Source organism: Chanos chanos, chromosome 10 (genome assembly GCF_902362185.1).
Source record: "Chanos chanos chromosome 10, fChaCha1.1, whole genome shotgun sequence".
In the NCBI taxonomy this organism is placed as follows: domain Eukaryota; kingdom Metazoa; phylum Chordata; class Actinopteri; order Gonorynchiformes; family Chanidae; genus Chanos; species Chanos chanos.
The window spans coordinates 28796663-28821757 of NC_044504.1; the positions used below are offsets into that span (position 1 = coordinate 28796663).

Here is a 25095-nt window from a genome sequence, read left to right on the forward strand (position 1 = left end):
CTCACAGTTTTGAAACACTACTTAATTTCTTTATCATTCCTGAATGGTAAGGATTTCAAATGGGAACAGACAAGATGCAGCCACTCATGCTTAAACATAATACAAACATTGGCTAGGCCTTCATGGAGCATGGACCCCTTGGATATGTCTCAGTTTAGCATATCAAAATCTGCTTCATTTATACTTCAAGAAAGCTCAAATGGCTAGAAAAGGGTATCTGTTTTTCAATAGATACATGCTGATGTGAAAAAAGCTATATTTAGATCTTTATCACAAGTATCTTGCTTTTTTAAGAAGTAAAAGAAAATGATAAAAAGCATTCTTAGCTGTAATCAATTCTTCAGTGGGGTTCTGCTTGTACAGGATTATCCTGTTGAAAAATATTAAGGCTAGGTGATCTGAGGAGGGGAAAATAGTGTTAGAGGAAAATGGCTTTGGTTCTCTCGACAAGCAGAGCAGACTCTCTGTGCTAGCCCGTGTTCCTGTCAAACCTGATAGAATTAGCGCTCCAGCTAGTCTCTCAGATAAAAATGCTAATAGCTCACCCTTGAAAATAACATTGTGCTGGGAGAAGAGATCGGCAAATAATCCCATTACTGCTCTGCTCTTTGATGGTATAAACCTGTTGAGACTACAGCGGCACAATGCGTTCTAGCGTGAGACACCGTCAATTTTAAAGACCATATATTGGCTTTAAAAGAGTCTGAAACAGTGTGGCCTAAAGCTGCGATCCATTATTTATTTGCTGGCACGCACTGTGTAATGTAAAAATGAGTTATTAACTCGACGGTAAAATGCACCTCTCCCCCCGGCTCGCTCTCGTTCACTTCCCACTCTCTCGGCTGTTTTCTCCATTGTGGCAATTGGAAATCCATGGGAGGTTTCTGTATACCTATAGGCAGACGTTTTATTTTCCTTGCCGCTAAATGACACTTCCTCCTGCAGCGTAGTTACTCTCATATAGACTGAGAGAGAGAGAGAGGAAGAGAGAGAGAGAGAGAGAGAGAGATACCTTCCTCTCATTTGTCACAACAAAATTGAGATTGAGATTGAGAAGCATTTATTTCACTATTCAAAACCCTGAAACCTGAAGAGGTTTTTCTAGACCAATTTGGCACTATCCAGCTTTCTTTTTTTTTTTTTTCTTTTCAAATAATGTATCTATTTCTTATACAAATTTATATATTTCTAAATCAATTGCAGTTTAAGGAAAATAACTCTCCTTGTTGGAGAATGACAATATTGATTGCGTGTGTATATCTGTATATGCCATGCTGTGCGTATGAAGAGTATCTCAGCCATTAGCAGACATGTCACAGTCAGTGAGTTTTTTTTTTTCCTTTCAGTGGTAATTATCTGTGCCCTAATAGCCACACTGCCAGGCTACCCCACCTCACCAAACTGTGCCAAACCCTACCCAACTTAGCCTGCTTGGGGCCATGTGACAGAAGGTAAAGGAGATGCCCAAAGACTGTTAACTGCCACATAGGACATGGCTTAGGGCGCACGCACACACACACACGCATACTTGTTATATAAAAGGATTTTCTTGTTGAAAAAGGGCAAGGATAGATATATGTAAGCTTCTCGGGTGGAGCTGATAGCTACACCTGTCCTCTTCTCTTCTCTGGGGGTGGATTGTTTATCTGTCTGTTTTCGGCTGTTGGTGCCCTATAGACTGCAGCACAGTTTGTGGCATTCCACCCAGCGGCCCTCCTCCCTGCCCGCCTTCACTCTCCCTCTCTGCGGCCGCCCGACGAGATGCTCCCCCTAATCCCTGGAAGTTTGGAACTAATGAACTAACTGCTGGGCCTCCGCCACGGAGCTTGGTCCCAAACTATACTGTACTTCACACTCGATTTATTCTCCAGATGGCAGGACTACGCAGCCCTGCCGTGAGGGACCACCTCTTCCACTGGAGTGTGAAAGTGGACGGATGTTGTTTTCTTTCCCCAATCTCATCATTTCGTCACTCGAGAATAAATAAAAAAATAAATAAATAAAAAATCGCCTTCCGCCATTAAACTGAGGATGAATCCGCCGTATAATGGCTGTAGTTGCAATGTTATTTGCAGTGTTGCGTCTGGTAAGAGGTTTTTGCCTTTGTGTATTTGCTTTGTGCGTGTGTCTGTGTCATCTGATCTTCTTTTCCTACAGACTGTGGTACTAACTCAAAATCTTGCCCTTTCTCACTTCCTGTACCTGATGTACGTCTGTCTATGTCTATGTGTCTTTCTGCTTACCTACCAGTCTGGCTGATCTGTCTCATTCTCTATATCTGTCTGCCTCAATGTTGTTCAGAGTCTGAATATCCTACAAAGTAGCCATTGCTTTATTAGCAACAGGTCTACTACTGCACCTCATTGGTCTGAGGCAGCAGTGAAGATTGGATTCCGTGGTCTTCCCAGCATCCCATCTGTTTTGTTTCAGTGCTAGCCACCACACTGTGTGACTGCACCCTCCCCCATCACATTCGGGCCAGTGGAAGAGGGCACATATTTAGGCTGGTTTTTGACTCTGGTTGGTAAGCTTTCTGCTTTTGTTTGCTTTCGGCGCAGTTCAGCGCTCTGTTCTTTCTTGGGTCTGTGTGGTTGAGAGGGCAAATATTTCAAATATATTTTCCAGAAATACGAGTGTTTTGTACAGGGCAGTGAAGAAATGATTTTTTTTTCAAAAAAACCCTTACTTTCCATGACTTTCTTGATGTATGCGACGCACATTACATTGGTATGTCACCTTGTTTAACACCATAGCTGCACAAATAGAGCTTGTTTGTGTTGGGTAGTTATTGTTTATGCTGTGGAGGTCCTGGTGGTGGCAGTAGTTGTATATTTTGGAAAGAGAAAGGAGGTGACTTTTGAGTACACATAGCATTTTTCGTCCATCTTTGTAGGATGTTTATCTTTAAAAAAAAAAAAAAATTCTCTTGTGTAATCTGTCCTTTTCTTTGGAAAAATTTTCTGTGATCTTTTTCTAGCTCTATAAATTCGTCTGAATGCATATCTCTTGTGCGTCAAACCTGATGCATTCAACAGTATTGTAGTCTTAGATTTCAGTTTCGGCTTATTTGAAATTGTAATACTTTTGGCTTCCCGTCAACGTTTCCAATTTAACATAATTTATGCAACCAACTGTTATCTGATATAGGGGCCCAAAAAATACAGCATAGACATTTTGAAGTTATCTCAGATGTTTTCCTTATTACACCAACTGAGTCAGTGGAGGAAAGGAAGAAGAAAAAAAAAAGAAAAGAGCTAAATCTCAGCAGTTGAGAGATGTCTCCACAAGTCGATTTTGTGTACAGGCAGTGTCAGAAGACGGGACAGAACTCGTAGCGTCAGACGTATTGTCCTTGTGTTGAGCTTGGCAACGAATGGTGTTAGAGAGCAGGAGGCCCGTGTGAAGTCTCACGGTGGGCTCACGGAGATACCCCAGAGCTGACGGAGTTTAGGCCTGAGGGGCCTCTGCTGTTCCTGGTGTAGTGCAGCAGAACCTGAAGGAACGGCACAGAACAAGGAATGGTTCAGAGATAACATGCAGCTGCCAAGAAACACAAACAGGGATCTGAGGCGTTCACCCAGAAAATGGATCATGGCTCCAGCGAGATCTGAAATCTGAAGCTGTTGCCAAAATGACCTGTCTGTCAAACTGTGTCTGTGTGTGTGAGTGTGTGTACGTGCGGGAGTGTGTGTACATGTGCTTGTGTTCATGTGTGCGTGTGCGCGTGTGTGTGTGTGTGTCTGTTTAATGCTGCGTGTCATGTTTTTGTCATGGGGAGTGAGTAGTGTATATAGTCCATCAGGGGTGAAGGTGAGTCGGGGGTCACTGGGTAGGATGCCCCCAACTGAGTGGTGATGATAGAGAGATGTGCTGATGGAGATGATGAGAAATAAAATGGTATAGGAGACACACACAGTAAATGGACAGTAAGCAGACATTCTGTGAAAAGAATTAGCTTTTGGTGGGCTCAGTAGGATTTTGTGTGCATCTGTTTCTCTGTCTGGGTCTGTATCTTTGTATGTGTGTGCACTTTGGCAGATATGGTTGCATTTTATTTTCAGTCTGTCACCAGGCACATTAATGATGAAGATGTTAATTGGTCCTTGTTAATTTGTGATATGCAGTTAGTGTGCCATGAAGCTTTACAAATTGTGTTGGTCCTGCACTGAATGGATGTGTCAACATTATTCCATGAGAAGTTGCGTCATTTTCTGTGTTGCTGATGGTGATGATGTTTCAGTTACAGGTTGTTGTGTTGAGTTAGTTTGAGATCCGCTGGCTGAAACCACCATGGCTCGCAAATCACATCACTTTAATAATACTCATTATTTAACTGTCCTGTGACCACTTGTACCCTGGTGTAGCACAGTATTATTGTGATGGTGTTGTGGCTTTGCATTTATTTACAGTTCCCCTGTCATCTGAGGGGATGAGTGAAAATAAAACACGAGGAAAACCTCATGAGAGAACTGTTAGGGCCCTTCACTGTGAGAAACAAGCGTTCGCGTCCGTTGTCTTCTTAGGCACGCAACATGCATGCATTACTCTGCTTGTTGAGTACAAGGTGTACTATCACTCTCCTGGCCATATGATTTTTTTATTTATTATTGTTATTTATTTTATTTTTTTTATGCCGCTTGGTAAACAATATCTTGTGCTCTTTGCAACATTTCAATCTCAAACAGTCTTATTTGTCTGATGGATGATTATTGATGAAGCTGCCTGTCTTGATGAAGTCAAGGAATATGCACTTTTTACTGTCATTGACTCTAGCTTCTATGCTAACATAACATTAGCCACTATTACCCATAAAACATTAGCAAGCTGAACAACGTTTGCCAGGGAGAAAAGGAAGGTAAATTGGGCCACATTAGACAAGTCTAAGTAATAGTTATGTCTTCCTCTAGCCATAATATCCAAAGTGATAAATGACTGCTAAAAGAGGACCTGTTGATATTTAACCTCTTTTCGTTATGTAACCACTTCTGTGGACCTTACAATGTAGATTTTTTTTCTTACAGGCAGAGTTGTTACAGGCAGCTAACCCTCATTTACACAAATTCCAAATCAAGTTTAGAGAATAGATGGTTCTTATTCTTTACTTGCCACTTCAGATATCTGAGATAGAGTTACAATATTGTGTGCATGGGAGCTTTATAAATGATATAGGAAAATTCTCCCCGTTTTTCCAGGAACTTGACCTCTTTGATATTGCCCAACAATACAAAGGGAACTGGTGTGTCCTGATTTCCACCAACACTGATCAGTATGTTTTTGATCAGTATGAACAGCAGATGTCCAGTAGAGCACCATCAGGGTGGCCTAGGTCCACAGCTGGCTTTGCACTGTAACCTCTTGGTCATCCAGATGTTCAAAGTTAAGGGCAAGCAAATGTATCACAAAATGCTGAGTTCCAGAGAAAGCAGCAGTCCTTCTCTTGCTCGCATTATCAAATTATGACTGCCTGTTTTCATTGGCAAGGGTTCGGGGCCACACAGCCATGCAGTACGTGGCTTGCCGAACGTAGCCCCGCAATGAAGAATAGAACCCAGAATGTTCTGCAGCAGTAAATAGCAATAAAAGATACAGTCGTCCAGTGTTCTCCGCCAACCACGTGAAAATTCAAAAGGACAGGAAGGACTCGAGTTCAACCCGTGCGGAACCGTACAAATTCTTAACTGGGGAGAGTATCAAATGCTCCATCTATTAAACACTCCACCCGAATGGGGTCGCAGATGCCTGACTTGTCACTTGTTGGAGCATGTCCGTGGGACATTGTAACTGGGGATTACACACCTAGAGTCTACAGGCTGCTTGTCCTTCCGCATAAGCTACAGCTCATTTCCAGCAGCATGACAAGAGTCCCAGCAGGTTGCAAAATGCCTGAAAAAAAAAAAAAAACAGGAATAAGAAAGAAAACAAAAAGACATGGAGAATGCATCATGGCTGAGAGCAAATAATTGTATTTCTGCATTGTTTGAGTGGAGCACAGAGGAAGGAGGACGCATACATGAAAAGAGAGCTGTGATTGTTTGATTAGATCATTTATTTATTTGTTTAATTATATGTTTTGGTAGGTAAGGCTTCTTGGAAAATCTGATACGACAAACTTCTAAAGGTGAAGCTCCCATTAGTGCGACCACATCTGTACCACTTTGTATTGCTGCTCCATGAACAACTGTTTACCCTCTCTGATCATTTCAAGTTAAACCTGATCAGTCAAAATGTACATGACTACATCTGACAATATTTTATTACAAAAATAATAAATAAATAGCGAAAGCAAAAAAAACATACAGTTAATGTCCAGGTAAAACAGGGCTGGGTGATAACAATATCAGTCATTTTCAGGATGAAATAGATAATGATAAGAAAACACACACATTTGTAATTTATTTTATATAAAACAAAGTTCTATATCCATTTCTCTAAACCGTATGTAACACCAACAGATGCTAAGGGGGCAGAAACATGCTTTAGTGCTTGTACACTTTTGATGTACGCTACACACCCACTCACAAAACCACTGCTCCTTGGGATGAAAGCCAAAGCCAAAGAAACCTCCAAAGATAAAGAAATTGTGGCAAAGGTCGCACAGCTCCAGAAATCTGGAAAAGGCATTTAGTGTGATAGAAATCACAATTCAGCAATTGTTTTCCCCTCGCTGTTTTTTTTTTTTCTGTTACTTTGTCTCATTTATTTTTGTGGTGCTTAATCACTTGACACATTGCTCATGTGTAATAGCTGTTTGGCTACAGTCTTTATTTATTTATTTACTTATTTGTTCATTTATACTATATTTTTTCCATGATGACCTATTCTGTGTTATCTGTTATTGTCCTTTTTTCACTCTATACAAGCCATGTTTGTTCAGTTTTATATTTACATACCAGACTGCTGGTCCTGGTAATAAATCTTTTCAGATTTTAAACTATAATGAATCTTCTGTTACTTCAGGGTCCTAAGCAGAATAATCTTCAAAGTTCAACTGGACGTTGTTAATATGTTGCAATAAATGTTGATTTCAAACCATATAAAGAAGTACTTTGCGATAACCTTACTGACCACGTCTCCCACCTTAAAGTAGTACGGCTATCGACTATTTTAACGTCGAACTCATGGGTTTTGAGGTCCTTTTGGACAGCCAGTTTTATGTGAGGTCTTGGTTACAACTGGTAAAAACCTGACATAGCGCTCCTTTTTGGTCCATCACTCTGTAGGAGTCCATATTCGGAAGCTCTCAATACATGAAGGAGTTGGCCTTTTTTTAAGCAGAGGTCAACATTTCCAGACTTGAAAGTCTGTCTTTTATTTTGAGGTTTCTGTGGACCCGCTGTCTCGACTCAGTGTCGAGCTTTAATGATGGGCTTGATGGAAGAAATCAAAGATCACTCAAACCTGTGCTTCTACCCACCACCCTGTGGGATGCTAGGTGATTGGGGAGGGTACTTTGAAGCATCTTGTTGGATGGAGAATCCATTAATGTAAAACATTTTGCCTTTCAAAGTGTGTGTTTTTTTTTCTCTCCAAGCTTGCAAGTTGGTCTACCCTTAGGAGCGAAGGTGTTCCTTCAGAATATTCTCTTTGACTCTTTAACTGCATAAGGGGGTTCGGTAGCAGGTCTTCCCCACTGATCATAATTCAAATATCTCATTTCCTATAACATCATTTCACAGAATTTCAAAGGGCCTTTGTCAGTTAAAAATGTAGGAATAATATCTTACTACATTAAAGCGGCTCTGTAGGGACGAATGGGCAGTTTCATACTCATGCTTCAGATTTATGTGCCCTGGACAGATTTGTGCTTTAGGACAGCCAGTACTTTTGATGGTCATGGAGTGGGTTGTGCTTTGTGTTTATCCAAGCGTAAATGTGACACTGTTTAGACAAGGCGACTTGCGGACTGCCAGGCGCTGTAATACCAGTCGTTAGATGACAGAAAACAATGGTGAGAGAAGTGAAGTAAAATGGATCCACCATGGAGCAGCCTTGGGAATGCTGAGTTATGACTTCATAAATCCCTCAACCCTTCTTGTGTTACTATTGTCCCTCTATTGACGCATTGTGGGCTTCGAACATGGCTTAGGTTAGGTTTTAGTTTAAAGCCATCCTCTGAAAGCTGCTAAACATATTGAGCGGAGGGATTCATGTCAGCTGCTGTTGCATCAAGTCCTCATCCTGTTCTCTTTGTTTAAGACCTAACATTTTGCACTGGAATATAGATGTATATTCCAGCGCAACTGTAACTATAGAGTATGTATCTTTGTGATGCCGAAACCTGATCCTGCAAAGCTAAGGCATTTTGAGGTGGTCTTTGTGCTCAGAGAGGAACAACATAGTGAGAACAGAGGACAACCACTGACCCTCTGTTTTGTTGTCCTGGGTTCTGAAGGGGACTCTGGGTTTGATGGCTGTAAATGAATAAATAGCCAGGTACTGAGCTTTTGTACATATCTTGTGGAGTTGATGAAGGTTCTTATCCAAGTTCCATTAACCTCTGAAATGAACTATCCTCTCTCTCTCTCTCTCTCTCTCTCTCTCGCTCGCTTGCTCGCTCGCTCGCTCGCTCGCTCGCTCTCTGTCTCCAGCGCTCTCTGTGTCTTTTTCTTTCTCTCTTTCAACCAGGCTTTGGTTTTCTTCTGTCCCAGGAGTCTGGCTAATTACCAGCAGGCCCTGCAAACCTCACTAACTTTCCAGGCGTGCTTCTGATCTGAACTGACAAGTCCTAAGCTACCATTTCCTCATGCTGTTTAACTCAGGCCACATTTCTTTCATTTCTCTCTCTCTCTCTCTCTCTATCCCTATCTCTCACTCTTTTTGTTTTAGCCACATCTGGTTTGAGTCTGCTGGCGTGTGCTGCAGTGTCACTGCAAGGCGCTGAGGCTGGAGATCGACTTTGATTCCTCTGTTCCTTTCCCTCCTAGAACTTCCTGTCGCTTGTCCACAATGGGCACGTGTGTGTGATGGGACTTCCATGTGTGTGTGCGTGTGTTTATGTTGATGGTTGCATATGGGTTGAAGGTTTTTACGCTTTATGGATATGAGTCCATTTACTGCAGTGTGGATGATCCTCCTCTCCAGGCCTGTCTTTCCCACTCTAATCCCAGGCGCCATCCTCAGCATCCTCTGTAAATCTGGAAAATGGGGAAACTTTACATTTAGTTTGACATGTTGCCTCCTGTTTGTGTTTGTGTGTGTGTGTGTGTGTGTGTGTGTGTGTGTGTGTGTGTGTGTGTGTGTGTGTCTGTGTGCGTGTGTGTTCGTATGTAGACTGTTTTGGTATGGCATTTTGTTTTGTCATTATTTATGCATATTAGATATCTTCCTGTTCATGGTCACACTATGACTAATATCATGGAAAGATACATATTCAGTTCCACTGTGGCATATGAAAAGTTGATCTGCCACATTCTTATATATATATATGCATTTATGTGTTACAAGCATTATTTTGGTACCATTTGAAAGATCAAATGTTTTGTTTTCTTTTCTTTTCTTGTATTGAATCAAACAAACAGAAAAAAAAAAAAGATTCTAGCCATACTTCCATTCTGCGGTCTCTTCATGGCAAATAAATGTATTCTACAAGGAATAAATTGTCTGTAAATCAGTTGGAAAATTGCTTCTGCATTTTTCTCCAGGTCCTATTAACATTGTGTTGTGTCATCAAATGACTCCTGGGTCACCCATTCAGTGACTGGTTTGGCTTTTGAATGGAAACTATAAAAAATCAAAGTCAGACATTTCAAATCTCTGTCAGAGCGTTGCACCTGACACTGATTTCCCCATGCCTTTTGATACAGTCTTTACCTTTCTCCCCCACCCTCAACCAGGCAGAAGCGCGGGAGACCATTCCAAAGATGCTGGCTGAGCTGAATCTGGGTCGCACAGAGAAGTGTGTACGGGTCAATTCAGTATCCAGCAACCTGGCGGACGAAGACTTGTCGGTCATCCTGCGAGCAGAGGTCTTGCCCTCTGCCCTCATGCTTCCCAAGGTGGAGGACACTGGAGAGGTCCAGTGGGTGAGTGCATTCATCCATCAATACAACGGACAGGTCTCCTCACCCTGAACAATGACAGTGAAATGTGGTTAATTACACAGTAAGTGTTACATCTCATGTAAGACACTGTAGGTCACTGTCTGACCAGTGGAAAAAAAAAAATGTAAAATTCAGATTTAACCATTTAATAGGCATTGAAGCTGATAACAAATCTATGGGTCCAGGCGAAGGGATTCGTAAGCCTGCTACTTGCCTTTATGTGTGTATTCATAAATCTACTGCACTGTGTGAGGGCTTGGGTAATATAAAAATGATTAATTGATTTGTCAAAGTCATTATTCAAAATTCGGAGGGCTATGGCAATTATTGAGTGTTTCAGCTCTGCCCCGAGCAAAGATCACACTTGATAATCTGACATGAATCTTCAGTCCTGAGCTGCTGAGTGAGTCTGTAGTCCAGCAATTGTTGCATGGCTAGGGAAAGAGAGAAAATGTGTGCTGTGATGTGAATGTATCATGATATGAAGTGACATTGTAAGCTTAAGTAAGAACGCATCCACTGGTCAACTGCCTCTTCTCTCTTAGGAAGCACACAACTGCAGAGATCTGTAATGACACCACATTTAAAATGTTTACATTTATGTTTTATTGACCTGAATTCTTTTCTGTTGTTAAGGTGCTGATGGCTGATATCTGATTATTTTACATAGTAATGAATACCATCATCTATCGTTGATATATTTTCTCTGCTTGTGCCAGTTATTTTGAGCTACATAACAGCTTTGGCATGATTAATGTCAATGTTTTTCACATTTACGGTTTATTATTTTTGGGTTATATGTGGTTATATAAGATATATTGATAGTCGGTATTTTTGTGGATCAACTGCTTAAAATATCTTATTAGATGTTATGCAATATCTTGTCGGCTATATAACACACATGCTCTTTACACTTCCTGATTCCAACATAAAGTGACTCTGATGAGAAGGCGTGGAGACCATGCCAAGCATTATAAGAAAAGTGAGATATACTAAAAATACCCATGACATTTTCTGGCTTTTTCCCCCATCTTTAAAGAACACAGTGGTCTCCATACATAAACTCACGAAGTAAGAGGAAACCACAGGTCACTTCAAAGCAATAATAACAAACTTTTTCATTTCCCCAGCAAAAAAATGGGAATCGATCCCAGTTTGCCGGGGCCCTGGGAGAAACGGGCTGTTTTTCTTGGCATGGGCTCGAAAAAGCGATGACATTTCAAAAAATCGGCCTCCAAAGTCAGCCATGTCACACTATACAAACTCTCTCAGGTCTCTGCTTGAGAGATGAAATTTAAGGCCTTCTGGAAATTCAAGGCCTTGTCGAAAAAAATGACACATGCTTGACAGTCATCTGAAACAATATTTACAACTCAAATGCCATTGAGGTCAGTGAGGTTTGTTCATGTGGAGAAAAGGCTAATGTCTTCACTGGAGATCTAGACTTTTTTTTTTTTTTTTTCATTTTAACAGCACCTCCTAGAACATTCAGCTGTTTTCCTCAACCCGAAAGGGCCCAGTTCCTGGGGAGAAGTTAAATTGATCAACTCAAGGTTATACCTAGTCCAACTGGCCAGATACTACAGTCAGAAACCTAGAAAAGACAACATTGCACTGCACTTCAAGGAGCTGACTCGTCCCTTTGGCTCTCTATAAAAGTGTGTGGCACGGATGTCAGTTACTTACAGGTCAGGAGAGAGTGACATCATTAAACTACCCTGTTTCCTGATCGCGTCCATATGCATCGTCAGGGTGTGAGGCCTCTTTTTTTTTTTTTGGATATCTGTCCCATCAAGAGAATGTCCATGCAGTTTTGGGGGCCCCGCGACAAGTACCACTCTGAAAAAAACGGCCCCTTTGCGTGCTGGCTACATCACCCGGCCTCTAAATCTGCATGCATTCAAGCACTCACCATGATTTTTTTTTTTCAAGTCCTGAGTCCTGAAAGGAGTTGCAATGTCTTAACTAGATGGAGAGAGGAAGAAAGGGGTTGGATGGAAGGTGGGAGTCAGATGAAGAGAGAAGAGAGGGGGGGGGGCAAGTCTGCCGCTCTCTCTCCCCACAGTCAGTCCAGCCCAGAAGCAGGAAGTTTTTAACTAGTGGCTTTAATTAGTGTTCATACATTTCCTGGGCTGCACTTTGTTTCTTCCATTTTTAATTGCAGACAGGTGTTCAGACCCCCCCCCAGCCTCCCTGTTCCCACCCCTGCCCTAATTCCTTTCTTTTTTCTTTTTTTTTTTTTTTTCTTTCCTCCCAAAAAATGTTTCTGCTTGAGGAATACTCCATAAGTCATGTGACTAAACTATGGAATTTGGAGTCACACAGCCACAAGTTCAGTTGTACATGTTTGATAGGCACCTAGCTATCATTATCAGAACTGGAGTGCGGAAGATGAGTCAGTGATGAATTACTGGTGTCTTGCCCTAAATCGAAAACAACTCTTCACTTTACAGGTTTTTTTTTTCTCCACACTCATCGCTTTACACAAGTAAATGTACTGTGCAGTGTGAGATAGTTGTGTGTGTGTGTGTGTGTGTGTGTGTGTGTGTGTGTGTGTGTGTGTGTGTGCGCGCGTGTGTGTGTCTGTGCATGCGCGCATGCAAGCGCATATGTACATGTTCGTGAGTGTCCACATGCTTCACTCTGTGTTGGACAGATATGCAGCTGTAGCTGGAACATGTTCTCAGTAGGCCTTTCACAGAGCACAGTTCATTCCCACAGCAGGGCACAGGACACCACCAGCACAGAGGAAACCATGTACCTCTGACTCCACTTGGGCCACCGTTTTGAAAAGCCAGGAGACAGAGACCTGAAACAAATGAGTGATCAGACTTCTCTTCTCTTCTCTTCTTTTCTCTTCTCTTCTCTTCTCTTCTCTTCTCTTCTCTTCTCTTCTCTTCTCTTCTCTTCTCTTCTCTTCTCTTCTCTTCTCTTTGTATTTGAATGACTGTCCTAATAAAGGTAAATGCAAAGACAAACTAATAGCTCAGTTAGGAAATGTGCTAAGAGCACTTTATGGAGCCTTTTCTATCTCTCATTTTCTCTTCCCTAGCTTCTTCTACTCTTCGGTGTAGCTTTTGTATCATGTAACTCTTTGTTTTTTGTAGTCTAGGCTCATGAGTTCATGAAAAAACTAATTTTGTTTTCCTATGTAGTATTTTTTTTTTTCCTGACTCAAATATGACCGTAGGCATTCTTATTTCTCTGCCAATGTATGGACAATTTCAATAACTGTCAAGTAAGTTCAGAGGTGTTTGTACAGACAATATAACAACCAGGAACTTAAATGATGTTAAAATGGCTTTTTAAAATGCATTTTTAATTGAAACCAGCACAGTCCTTACAATATACAAGGTTAGACTGCCTGCTGTGGCGGCCCTCGAGCCCGTCAACAATCCAACCTGATAGCAGCTTAATAATCAATTAATTTCCTTTTATATTGCTGGAATAACCACTGCTCGTCAGTTTCCATTGTGCTCAGCATTAGATTTGAATGTCTCTGTGATTCTCCCTCTCTCTCTCTCTCTCTCTCTCTCTGTCCCTCTCTCTCTTTCTCTTTCTCTTTCTTTTTTTCTCTTTGTGTGTCTGTGTCTGTGTTTGCGTGTGTGCGTGCGTGTGTGCGTGCGTGCGTGTGTGTGTGTTTGTGGTTTCCCTAACTTGTCTGTATTGAATTAGACAGTCACTAACTGCCCCTTGGAGATTTGGTCCAGGAGCACTGTGGGCCTGATTATCCCTTCTCCTCCGGCGTGAGCTTTAAATCCCTCTGTTGTTTATTTTCCTCCTCTTTTCTCTTTCCCGTACACGAGGAGAGGAACCTCCAGACTCATTTGTTGCTAAAAGATGGACTTACTTGTTGCCTTTTGTGTGAAAATCTTTTGCTCTCTCTTTCTTCTCTCTCTCTTGTTCACTTGTTTGACTGACAAGGCTTATTGGGCTATAACAGGCGTAACTCTTCTGTTTTGTCTGAGGACAATTCTCCCACAAATTCGGAGCCACGGTGCATTCTTTGCCCCGCCACCGTATTGGGTGTGCACCAGCCACTGAAAGGACCAGCCTGAAGCCCGGCTCCACTCGTCCCCCTCCCTCAATTCTCCCTTTCTCCTTTCCCACTTTTCCCCCTTCAGTGAAAATGAGCACTTCACCAGGCCGGAAACATTTAATCTGGACCCTTTTGAAAAACATTAATTGAAACTTGTCCGCTTGCCGCTTTTTTTTTTCTCCCTTCTCCCATGATTATTTTCTTCAAATCCAATGCTTTCCTCCCCGTCCACCTCTGTTGAGGGATAGGCTAATGTGGCTCTTACTGTGGAGTGCTGTTTTTTCAGTGAGAACTGAAGGAAAACACTATGGAGCAGCGTGTTCACAAGGCGTTATTTACCACTAGAAAAGCCACGTCTCTTGAAACCAGAGAGTAGGTTGAGTGGAGCAACAATAGCGTTCTTACTTGCTTAAAACGACAGGACAATTGGCAGACCCAGCCAAACCAAATAAACCTAGAAATGAAGCGGTCACCTTTCACACACTCAATAAAATGTAACAACAACAACAAAAAAAAGCGCACCAGTAATTTGTTATCACTCATCGGTGGCCTAAAAGCCCACTCAATCCTAGAGCCTGTTAAAGGGCTTGTGTAAGTGTATTGTTTGGGAAAAAGCTTTATATTTTGTGTAGTTGGCTTAAACATGGCTGGCCATTATTGTTGTCCAAAATAATAGAGCAGAGAAGGGGGAATCACAGCCCCCGACAGAAAAGGAGAAAAGGAAATGGAGCTGCCACCAAACACCCTCTCCTCTTTGGGAACACAGTTCAGGGGGAATATTATGCTAAGCCCTCAGCGTCAGTTTTTATGTTGCCATAGCAGCATTACTCCTGCAGGGTTGTGACCTCAGATGATTACAGTACAAAGCTTATTGGGCCTTGAAAACCCCTTTGAAGATGAAAAGTCTTTGATGGTTTATATTTATGCAAATCTCTCAGATATGATTTATCCAACTGAGATTGAATGAGGAGATGATTAAAATTCTCCCCCCATTAAAAAAAATCCCTCAATGAAGGCGTATTCTTTGAGCTAATAAAACAAGTGTGTGTGTGTGCGTGTGCGTGTGTGTGTTTGTGTGTGTGTATGTGTGCGGGATATTTTTTGTCTTTATTTCAAAAAATAGTGTCAACTTACCTGAGGTTATTTTGATCCTCTGTCCCCAGTATGTGAAAGATGCTGAAGAGAGAGAAGGAAGGGGGGACAGGGAATTACACATTTCTACTTTGAGTTTTTTTTTTTCCTCCCTCTCTCTTCCCCCACTCGGCTTTTCTCTTTTTTTTTTGACCAGCTTTGAAAGGAAATATCTGACGGAGGGAGCTTTTGTGTATTTCCAGATGATAGATTTTGGAATTTGGGCTACCCCACTGGCAGTCCGCAGCTAGCTGTGAACTGGTCTGTTGGAAAAAAAAAATTGGAATGCTTTGGTCTTCAAAGACCTAAAACTTCATTTTAAAGCCTTCTTAGCTTAGCGCAAATATTAGTGGGAAGCATACAGAATGAAAGGCTGTGAGAAGTGTCCCATCACACTCTGATTGTCATATGTCTCTCTAGTCTGTCCACCAGGGGAAGCAGAACCTACATAATGCCAGAATGAAACACTACACTCCCCAGACAGCTTAAATCCTTACATATATATATATATATATGTGTGTGTGTGTGTGTGTGTGTGTGTGTGTGCATATATATAAATAAAATATATATATAGAGAGAGAGAGAGAGAGAGAAAATTCTCCTCTCTCAAACAGCCACACTAATGTATAAAATATGTCTTAAGGGGCTGGAGTTCTTTTAGGCGCTGTTAAAACCCGAAGAAAAAAATGTATTACTTGTTACTAAGCACTGAATAAGAGGCTTAGAATGGAATTTGATCTGTAATTCATTCACATATCTGGTCAGTGCATGTGAAAGTGTCATATGAGGAAATTTGTCAATGTTCAGATAATCATAGAGACATACATGACTGGATTTTGCTGTTGATGAGTTTCCCCTGTCACTGACTGTCATGCAAGAATAAATAATGATTCTTCTTTCCCTCAGTTTGTCGACAGACTTGAGCAGCATTTAAAAGACAGAAACTTGGCAGAGCCCATTCGTTTAGTCACCTTTGTGGAAACCGCCGTGGGTCTGCTAAATTTGAAGGTAAATTACAACCCGAGGAACTGCATATGTGAGAACCATGTAAGAATATAGCGTGCTCCCAGTTTAGTAAAATAAAGCATCAGTGAGCATTTACAATGAGTATTGTCATAAACAGTGCTAGTTTTTCAGACAAGACCAGTCTTGGAATAAATTGCATTATGAATGGAGATTCTCCAATATAAATACTTTTTGTGTCACAGAGGGCTAGTTTGGGGGATGGTCATTTTTTTTATCTTCTCACACTCAGATAAAATGGAAATAACAACTTGAAATTTTTAATACTGCTGCTGCTACTACTACTACTAGTGGTAGTAGTAGTAGTGGTAGTAGTAATAGTAGGAGTGGTAGTAATAATAATAACAATAATAATAATAATAATAATAATAATAATGGGCAAGGCTGAAGTTTGGTCTTCTCAGAGTACACAGAGCACCCCCACTCCACCTCCGTGCTTGGTTTACTTTTATTTTTCCTTTGAAAACTCTAATGTGTTGAACAGAGTAAGTCTTGAGCCAAGACAGGGAAATATTGCCGAGTCACAGCAAGAAGTGAGATTAATTTGGAACCCTACAAAAGTATCAAATAAATTCCATCTGGTCTATTGGTGACATGATGGTTAGCAAAACTCTCAGATAACAATGTGTGTGTGTGTGTGTGTGTGTGTGTGTGTGTATCTGTGTGTCTGTGTGTCTGTGTCTGTGTGTGTGTGTGTGCGCGCGCGTGTGAGTGAGTGAATGAGAGACAAAAAGAGAGAAAGAGAGACCCTCACACTAAAAGTTGCTGTTATTACTGAGTAGTTCCCATCTGCCCAGACAGCTGAAACCTTGGTAAAGGGAGATGTGAGTAAAATATGAGTCGTCTGACTGGGAGAATTGACTGCGGGCCAGAATCATGGCTCCCTCTGTCAGCTCACACACACACACAATCACACACACACACACACACTCAGACACACACACACACTCACACGCATGCACACACACACACACAATCACACACACACATTCAGACACACGCACACACACACACACACACACACACAATCACACACACTCAGACACACACATAGTTCTTTGTGTCTTTGGTGCTTCTCACAGGCAGTGTGTGAGGAGTTTCGTCGGCTTGGGCCGAAGGCTGGTGTGCATCATGATGGTGTGGTCTTTGGCTCTGATGACTTCTGTGCCAGTATAGGTTTGTTATCTGTTCTTAAATAACCTTATGCTTATTTAGCCTTATTTTCCTCCTTTTTTATAAATGTATTATGCTATTATTATGTGTAAAAGGTTATACCTCTTGTAACTTTTAACTTTACAACAGATAAAAAATGTTAATATTATTAGTAGTATTCATGTTTGTATATTTGTATATTAAAATGTCATTTCAGCCCTCAAGAGCCTCGTTTTTGGAAGATGGTGGTTCACGTGTTTATTTTCACTGACTCACGTATTCTTTTTGTTAATAGCGGCTTAATTAATATGCTCAAATTAGAAAATGAGTCGTCATTGGAAATTCCTTATCTAATTTTACATGTTTGTGTGTGTGTGTGTTTTTGAATAGTGTTTTAGATTTTATTAAGACTTTTTTGGGGGGGGGGGGTTTGTTTGTTTGTTTGATACTTCAGGTGCCACACGGACTAAAGATGCCAGAGAGCTCCTGTATGCTCGTCAGAAAGTGGTGGTAACAGCGAAAGCATTCGGGCTGCAAGCCATCGACCTTGTTTACATTGACTATTCGGATGTGGAAGGGCTTCGGGGGCAAGCCAGAGAGGGCGCTCTGATGGGCTTCACTGGTATGTGATATCCCTCACTTCCTCCTTTATGTTCCTTTGACTCAGTGTCTGAAGCGTGACTGTATTCCTTTAAAGCTTTGCGGTGGAAAAGATGCCGCTCTTCTACATTCCTATCATTTGCCACCGCTGCTTTAGGAAATCACTGTTCTCCTCCCCTTTTGTTTATAGCAAATAGCAACTCCTCAAGATACCCACAGTATTACCCCTCTAAGCAGTTACAGCACTGGTGCCTAGTTTCTTTTTAGCGCTAAACTTTTCGCACTCCCCTGTATTCCTACACTGAAGCCATGTTCTTGCTCCTCTAGAATCAGTACATATCTGCCAGACCTGGTCACAGCTCCTGTGTGTGCATACAGTACATCTCCTTTATATTCCTGCAGCAGAGTGTTGATGCTGCAGCCTGTTCCTTTAGCCGTGCTCCTGTAGCATTCCCTCAGGCTTGATGGCTCTCATCATGTCTTTCTTCTTCATCCTCTGAGTCCTTTTTCTTCTCTTTAACTGCAGTCAGAGCTCATTAGCCATTTTAAGAATCTGAAAAATAATAATAGCTTCGAACGCAGTCAGGCTTACTGGAAATCTGTGACGTGGCTCCAAAGCTTGTGCTGTCATGCTTTATTTATTTATTTGGGTTTTTTTTTTATTCGAGGGCAAGGAAAGCAGCATAAGAGGAAGGCGCATCCCAGGATTTCACCAGCTGAAGCGATTTTTGCGTCAGGAATTTCTCACTAATTAAGCAGGCGCTGGCATGCTGCGTCGCTTCCTTAAATATCACAGAATTCATCATGATTGTAGATTTTGACATTACCATCAATAGTGAGAAAATAAAGACAGCCCAAATTGCATGTCTGTATGAGAGAGAGAGAGAGAGAGAGAGAGAGAGAGAGAGACCGGAAGGAGGGAGGGGGGTGTTGCTAGAGCAGAAAGATGGGCGTATGTACACCGCTCAACACCATGTGGGTTTGTAGCCAGGCAACGCGTACGAAGCCCTGGTGAGTGGGTAACTGGCCACAGGAGGCCAGAAATTGGTCTCCTCTGAGCTTTTACTAATGAATATATAATTGCTGTTTGCAGAAGGCGCACGTTTACTCATGCTAATCTACGTATACAGTAACACAACCGTCGCGCTAGAGCAAGACTGCATTTTCTTTCCTTATCTTAAGTCCCCTGTTTCCTTTTTCGGCGCTTTCATTTCTTGGCATCTCTTCATTTGGTTATTGAAATCTGATACACATGACAAATGTCTTTGAATGCGTGTTAAGCCCCTGGTTCTTTAATTATGCTAGAATTTGTGTTAAAAATCAAATAAAGGACTAAATGCGTCGTCGAGAGATTATCAAAAGCCCAAAAATTAGTGATTAGGATTATGTTCTCTGATTTAAAAAAAAAAAAAAGAAGAAAAAATATTGTTCTTATGTCAAAAACACATGTTCTTAATACACCACTGTTTGCTCCAATTTTTTTCTGATTTAAAGGACAGCTATAGATTTAAACAGTGTTTGTTTTTATTTATCCAGTGGATGGTCCATGTGTGATCTTACCATGTTGCAGTCATACTACGACCAGCAAGACATACTATTCACAGCTTGTCATTAGTGCCAGGTGGAGCTCAGTTGGACAATGTTCTCTCTCCACTCTACAGGGACAAGCCGAGATGGTCCACCTTTCCATCTCTCTCTCCCTCTCTCTTTCTCTTTCTCTTTCTTCCTCTCTCTCTCTCTCTCTCTCTCTGTCTCTCTCTCTCCCTCTCTCTCTCTCTCTCTCTCTCTCTCCCCGTCTCTGTCCTAGACAGCAGCTGATTTTCCTCTGACCTCATTTGGCATTGTTAGTCTCAGGGGGGCTTTGTGCGGAGCCTTTACTACAGACACTGTTTACAGTTTACACCATCAGTGTGAAGTGTGTGTGTGTGTGTGTGTGTGTGTGTGTGTGTGTGTGTGTGTACATTCATGTACGCTTGTTGCAGTGGAACAGGACACTTGTCAAAAGGGTTTTGCCTCAGGTCTTCATGATATAACCATGTGGGTGTTATGTTTTTCTGCTTCTTGACAGCAATTAAGCAGTGTCATTAAGGAGTGTCATTTCATCTCTGGCAGGTCATGTGGTAAATCGTATATGCTGATTTCTGGGTGCATTTAACATGTTTCAGGTAATTTTAGTGTGTGGGTAATTGATACATGTTTCTGCACAGGTCATTTTTAAAGAAAGTACAAGAATTCTTGAAATATAATATAAATGTCCTATTTTATTTTGACTCCAGAAACTATTTGAAATTTATATTGCACATTACATAGATCTATTTAAACAACATTATTTACAACAGAAAGTTTCACCCACAGTGAAAATGACAGTTGCTATCTGTAATTATTTTTCCCATTAAAACATTCAGGAGGTTCTTCATTCTATCCCTGAAAATTCAAGGAATGCTTGAAATCCAATGGGATATCATATCAGATAACCACTCACAGGAATTCTGGGATCCTAAACATTCTATCAATTCTATGTTGACCGCAGTGTCTTTTTGTTTTTCTTGAAAAATCAGTCACTAAATTCACAACCAATTTTTTTCTTTAATCCAGATTGTTGGGAAGAAAAAAAACCTCCACATTTTAAGATTTTTGTTTTTCTTCCCGATAAAAAAAAAAATTCTCTGCGAACCTTGAGCATCTTTTGATTGCATCGCACTCTGTTAAATAGAAATGCTCCAATGAGACCTCCTCAAACCAGATGGCATTTTATGATTGGGTAAAGGGCTACAGGAAGCATGAATGATTCATGGGGGCCGACCAATGACAGTGCAGCACCTAGATCAGTGACTCGCCCCCTCTGTTTGTTCCGATGCTGGCTGGCTTAGAGCGGACGGCTCCTGAACAGGTGGTAGGATGGGGAAGGGGCCATATTTTGTTGATGTGAGGGAACTACCCCCTACCAGTTTTTCTGGGATGGGTGTTACAGACATGGGCCTTGAGTCTCCTCTTTAGGCTGTTGATCCAACAAGCTGCCTCCTCTGGGACCGAAGACAACTGTACAGACGGTGTTCTTTTCCCTTGACCCATCCAAAAACGGCAGTGCCTGCTCAAAGCAAGACCTCACTGGCTGAAGTGTACTGATATCCACACATAAAATACAAAACTCCACGTGTATTATTGCGAATAAGCCATCACCTGACCCTGAGTGAAATAGGTATAAGTTGGATGTTATTTATGAGCTATTTATGAGCTGACTGAACGAGCCATAAACGACGCAGTGTTGGAGTATTTCACTGTTATAGTTTGTCATATTGGTCTCCTGAGCTATCACGCTTTAGGAAACACCTGTCTGTGCTATGAAAGGCTTTGAACCAGTGGTTGACATTAGGCTTCCAAATATTTCATTGTAACCAAACATGTCGAAACAGAATTACATCACTCATAGTCTGGAATGTTTCGGAGGGGTTAGCTGGGGTAAGGCTTAGCAGATGGAGCTAATGGTTTTCTCATGTGCTAAAATCTGATCCTGTCGGCTACCTTTAAGTATTTGTGCTTTGGGAGACACAGTTAAGCCTTAAAGTGACAGTGTCTCCCTGACTGGTGAGAAACCTTCATTTTTTTCATGGCCATTTTGTAACTTTAAGTTACCATCACGCATTTGATCCAGAGACGCAGTGACAACTTTCTTTAGTTTAGGCAGGGTGCGCTGAGGTCCGAGACCATATGATAAGTTTTGTAGTCTGAGGTACCTGATTCGTCAAAATGACCAGAAGGAAAAGGCAAAGATGTTCCTGATATTACTTTCAGGTAAAACAAATGTTTTTATTTTCTTCATTTATTTATTTCTTTTGATTTCTTTCTTTTACTGTTATTATTATGTTGTTTCATTTCATTTTATATGATTGTTATCATTAATATAACAAACATCAGTATTTCCAGACATAATTAAATGAATGAATAATTCTATGTAATACTCATGTTGTGCTGACAATGGTAAAGCAGTGGTAATTTAAGGTTCAGTTTGGCGTATGCTTGTCACACATAAATAAAATGGGATTTCACGGTCCTATAATATTTTTTGTCATCTCCAGTTCTTCTCCCTGAAGTCTGGTCATTAACACACATAGCCGACTTTTACGGATATCACTTGTCTCTCTGTCTGACATCTATATCTGTGGGTATGCGGGGGAGCGTGTATGTGGGTTTGTGTCTATAAGCCTTTGTGTGTTTGAACAAGTCAGTGTGTCTGTGTCTGTGTGTGTGTGTGAGTGTGTGTGTGTGTGCGGCCTACACATAGTACCCCTGTAATGAGAAGCAGAGAGTTGAGCTTTGTGCACAGGCAGACTCAGATTGAAGTGTAACTAAGCATGCAGTAAAGTTTCAGAGTTCAGCGGGGCACAGTGGCAAAAATCTGGATGACACCCGTGATTCATAGCATCCTATGTCCCTGCTGTGTTCCTCAAATTCAGCACTGGCCGGGGAGCCACGCTCCAAAAATGGGGGAGCTAGTATTCACCACTGCCTCACCCTCAGAGAAGCAACACCTCCAAATCTAAACAGACAAAAAACCTTTTATATATATGTATATAAACACACACACACACACACACACACACACATACACACACACAGACAAATCGCAGAGGATGTGTTTTACTTTGCTCTAAAATTTGTACATTTACAGATATTTTGTTTTGGCAGTACTTTCAAATCCTCTTACAGCTTCACATAGCAATCTTCTCAGATTGCAAACAGAAGCTAATTTTATGTTAATCTGTCTCTGGATAGTATCATTGATGGAAACGGTTTATGTTGTTTATTTAATTAACATTTATACTCTGATTTTATTTCAGATGTGACATTAGATTTTTTTACATATTAACTGTTCATCAAATCTCATTGCATCTGCAAACTTCTAATGTAAAACATAAATATGCTACTCTAGTAATAGCACAACGTATGAGTCAGTTAATACTACACAGAAATATTTATATGAAGGATGAGCAATATTTATGTGTATTCTTGTTTCCTTTTATGAACCATCAAAATAAACAGTATAACATGTATAATTTCCAACTTGGAACAGTACAATCACAGAATGGATTTAATTCATCCTTTTTTGTCAATTTCTTCTTTTTCTTTCTTTCTTTTTTTTTTTTTTTTTATTTTAAAGGAAAGCAAATCATCCACCCCAACCAAATCAAGGCAGTGCAAGAAGAATTTTCACCTAGTCCTGAAAAAGTCCAGTGGGCCAGGGATTTGACTGCCGCATTCGAGAAGCACCAGAAACTGGGAAAGGTATATTACAGCAGCTCCCTCCATCCGTCCCTTAAAACTCCACGCCACCTTAAAACTGACAGCCACCTTGCCTCCGGGGTAAGATCCAACTAATGTGCATCCTTGAGCGTGTGTTCCAGGACCAGGAGCATTCCTGGCTTACATCATTACATTTCTGACACTTTGGCTGCATCTGCCTCACAGCTCCGAACATTAGAGCGTTCCTCTGTGAGTACGCCCGTCCGCCGTGAAGTGGTTCTGCGAGATGGGAGAAGCAAATGAAGTGTCGAATATTATCGTTCCTAATTTAGTGCATCATTGACTCTTATGTTTTCTGCTCGGCGGGGCAGCTGCTGCAGAGATCGTCCGCTGATAATGCCCAATTCGCCCCTGTACCTTCCTACTGCCACTAGTTCTTAAACCCAAGAAGACGAGGGGACAGCCCCGGGGAAATTCAGTAGGCCTCACACGGACTCGCTGACGGGTCATTAGCCGAGATATTGAAGCAAAGCCAGTACTTTTCTTCTGTCGTTTTTGTTTATATGAGGATAGAAAGAGAGACGGAGATAAAGATCGCGAAAACTGTCACTTGTCATCGTCGCTGTATAAAAATATAAAGAATACCAATATTAAACAAAATCCTGTTGCTCCTGAAACAAGACATTTTTCAAAATATTACAAAAATATGATATTTGAAGAACAAGGTATTTTGAGACTTAAGTGTTGCTTTTAATAGAAAGAACACACACACACAAACACACACATTCTTGTCTATATGCTGTTAGTTTTTGGGGTTTGTTTGTTCATCATACAAAATAATTTTGGCTCTCAGCAGTCTTTGGGTATAAAGGGCCTTGAACAACCAAAGAAAAGACTTCCACCCATAAATCACAGAGCTGTCAGGACTGGTTTTCCCCTCACATTTCATCTCTCCCATACAGGCCAAGTGAAGGCATCTTTGTTGAGAACATGCAGCATTGTCAGTCTCGCATGAATTAAACACAGAGCCTCTTTTAAAACTTAAAATGGGTTTATTGAACCGGACTGGTCTAAGGAACAATCTTTTTCTTATCTGGACGTCAGTCAAAGTATATTACGATTACAACTGCTCATCATTTTACCATTATAAGAAATACATTTGGGAACATTTTGAGGCTCTGTCCTGTAGCTCCACATTGTTCAGATTTTGCCTCGGTTTTACTTTAATGGACTTCAAATTTTGCATGCAGGCATGCTCTTATCCGTTTGCTCTCTAACTGTTTTCCTGTGTTCCTCAGGGTGCATTCACTTTCCAAGGCAGTATGATTGATATGCCATTGTTAAAGCAGGCCCAGAACATCATCACCTTGGCTTCTGCTATCCCACAGAAGTAAGCCAAAGCCTGAACACCACCAGGATGACTGAACATCACCTTACCCAGGTCCCCAAAAGACCAGTTCTGAACATCTCCGAGATGCGTTTTCTCTTCAGATTTTTGGACTTTGCGATGACCATTTTGAAACACCAGATCGGTGGTTCAAAAATATGTACTGGCTGATACGTAATGTACTGTTTGCACTGTAATAAATGTATTTAATTGTTTTACTTCAGAATGCAGTGAGGATCCTTTGTCAAAATAATTTTTTTCTTCTTTTAACTTCTGATTTACACCTCTAGGATTTGCATTGTGGTGTGGCATGAGTGGGTAAGTGTGTGTGTTTGTCTCTCTCTGTGTGTGTGTGTGTGTGTGTGTGTGTGTGTGTCCACTCCCTCCTGCCTGTCTTGTGGTCAGAGCTGGCGTTCAGCATGCCTGGCTAAAGGGCAATCAAACAGAACAACCCACTGTTGTTTCTCCATTCAGTTTGAAGC

The 25095-nt window shown here is 41.2% G+C and overlaps 1 protein-coding gene across 1 annotated transcript in view; it reads left to right on the plus strand.

Annotated features, from left to right (window-relative positions):
• The window catches only part of clybl (citrate lyase beta like), a 54828-nt gene extending 30042 nt beyond the window's left edge, over positions 1 to 24786 (plus strand). The window contains exons 3-8 of the mRNA XM_030786841.1: positions 9834 to 10022; positions 16117 to 16218; positions 17316 to 17409; positions 17840 to 18007; positions 23144 to 23268; positions 24525 to 24786. Coding sequence (XP_030642701.1) covers positions 9834 to 10022; positions 16117 to 16218; positions 17316 to 17409; positions 17840 to 18007; positions 23144 to 23268; positions 24525 to 24620 — 774 coding nt within the window. The 3' untranslated portion in view covers positions 24621 to 24786. The remainder of the gene's footprint in view (positions 1 to 9833; positions 10023 to 16116; positions 16219 to 17315; positions 17410 to 17839; positions 18008 to 23143; positions 23269 to 24524) is intronic.
• The last annotated feature ends 309 nt before the right edge of the window (positions 24787 to 25095 follow it).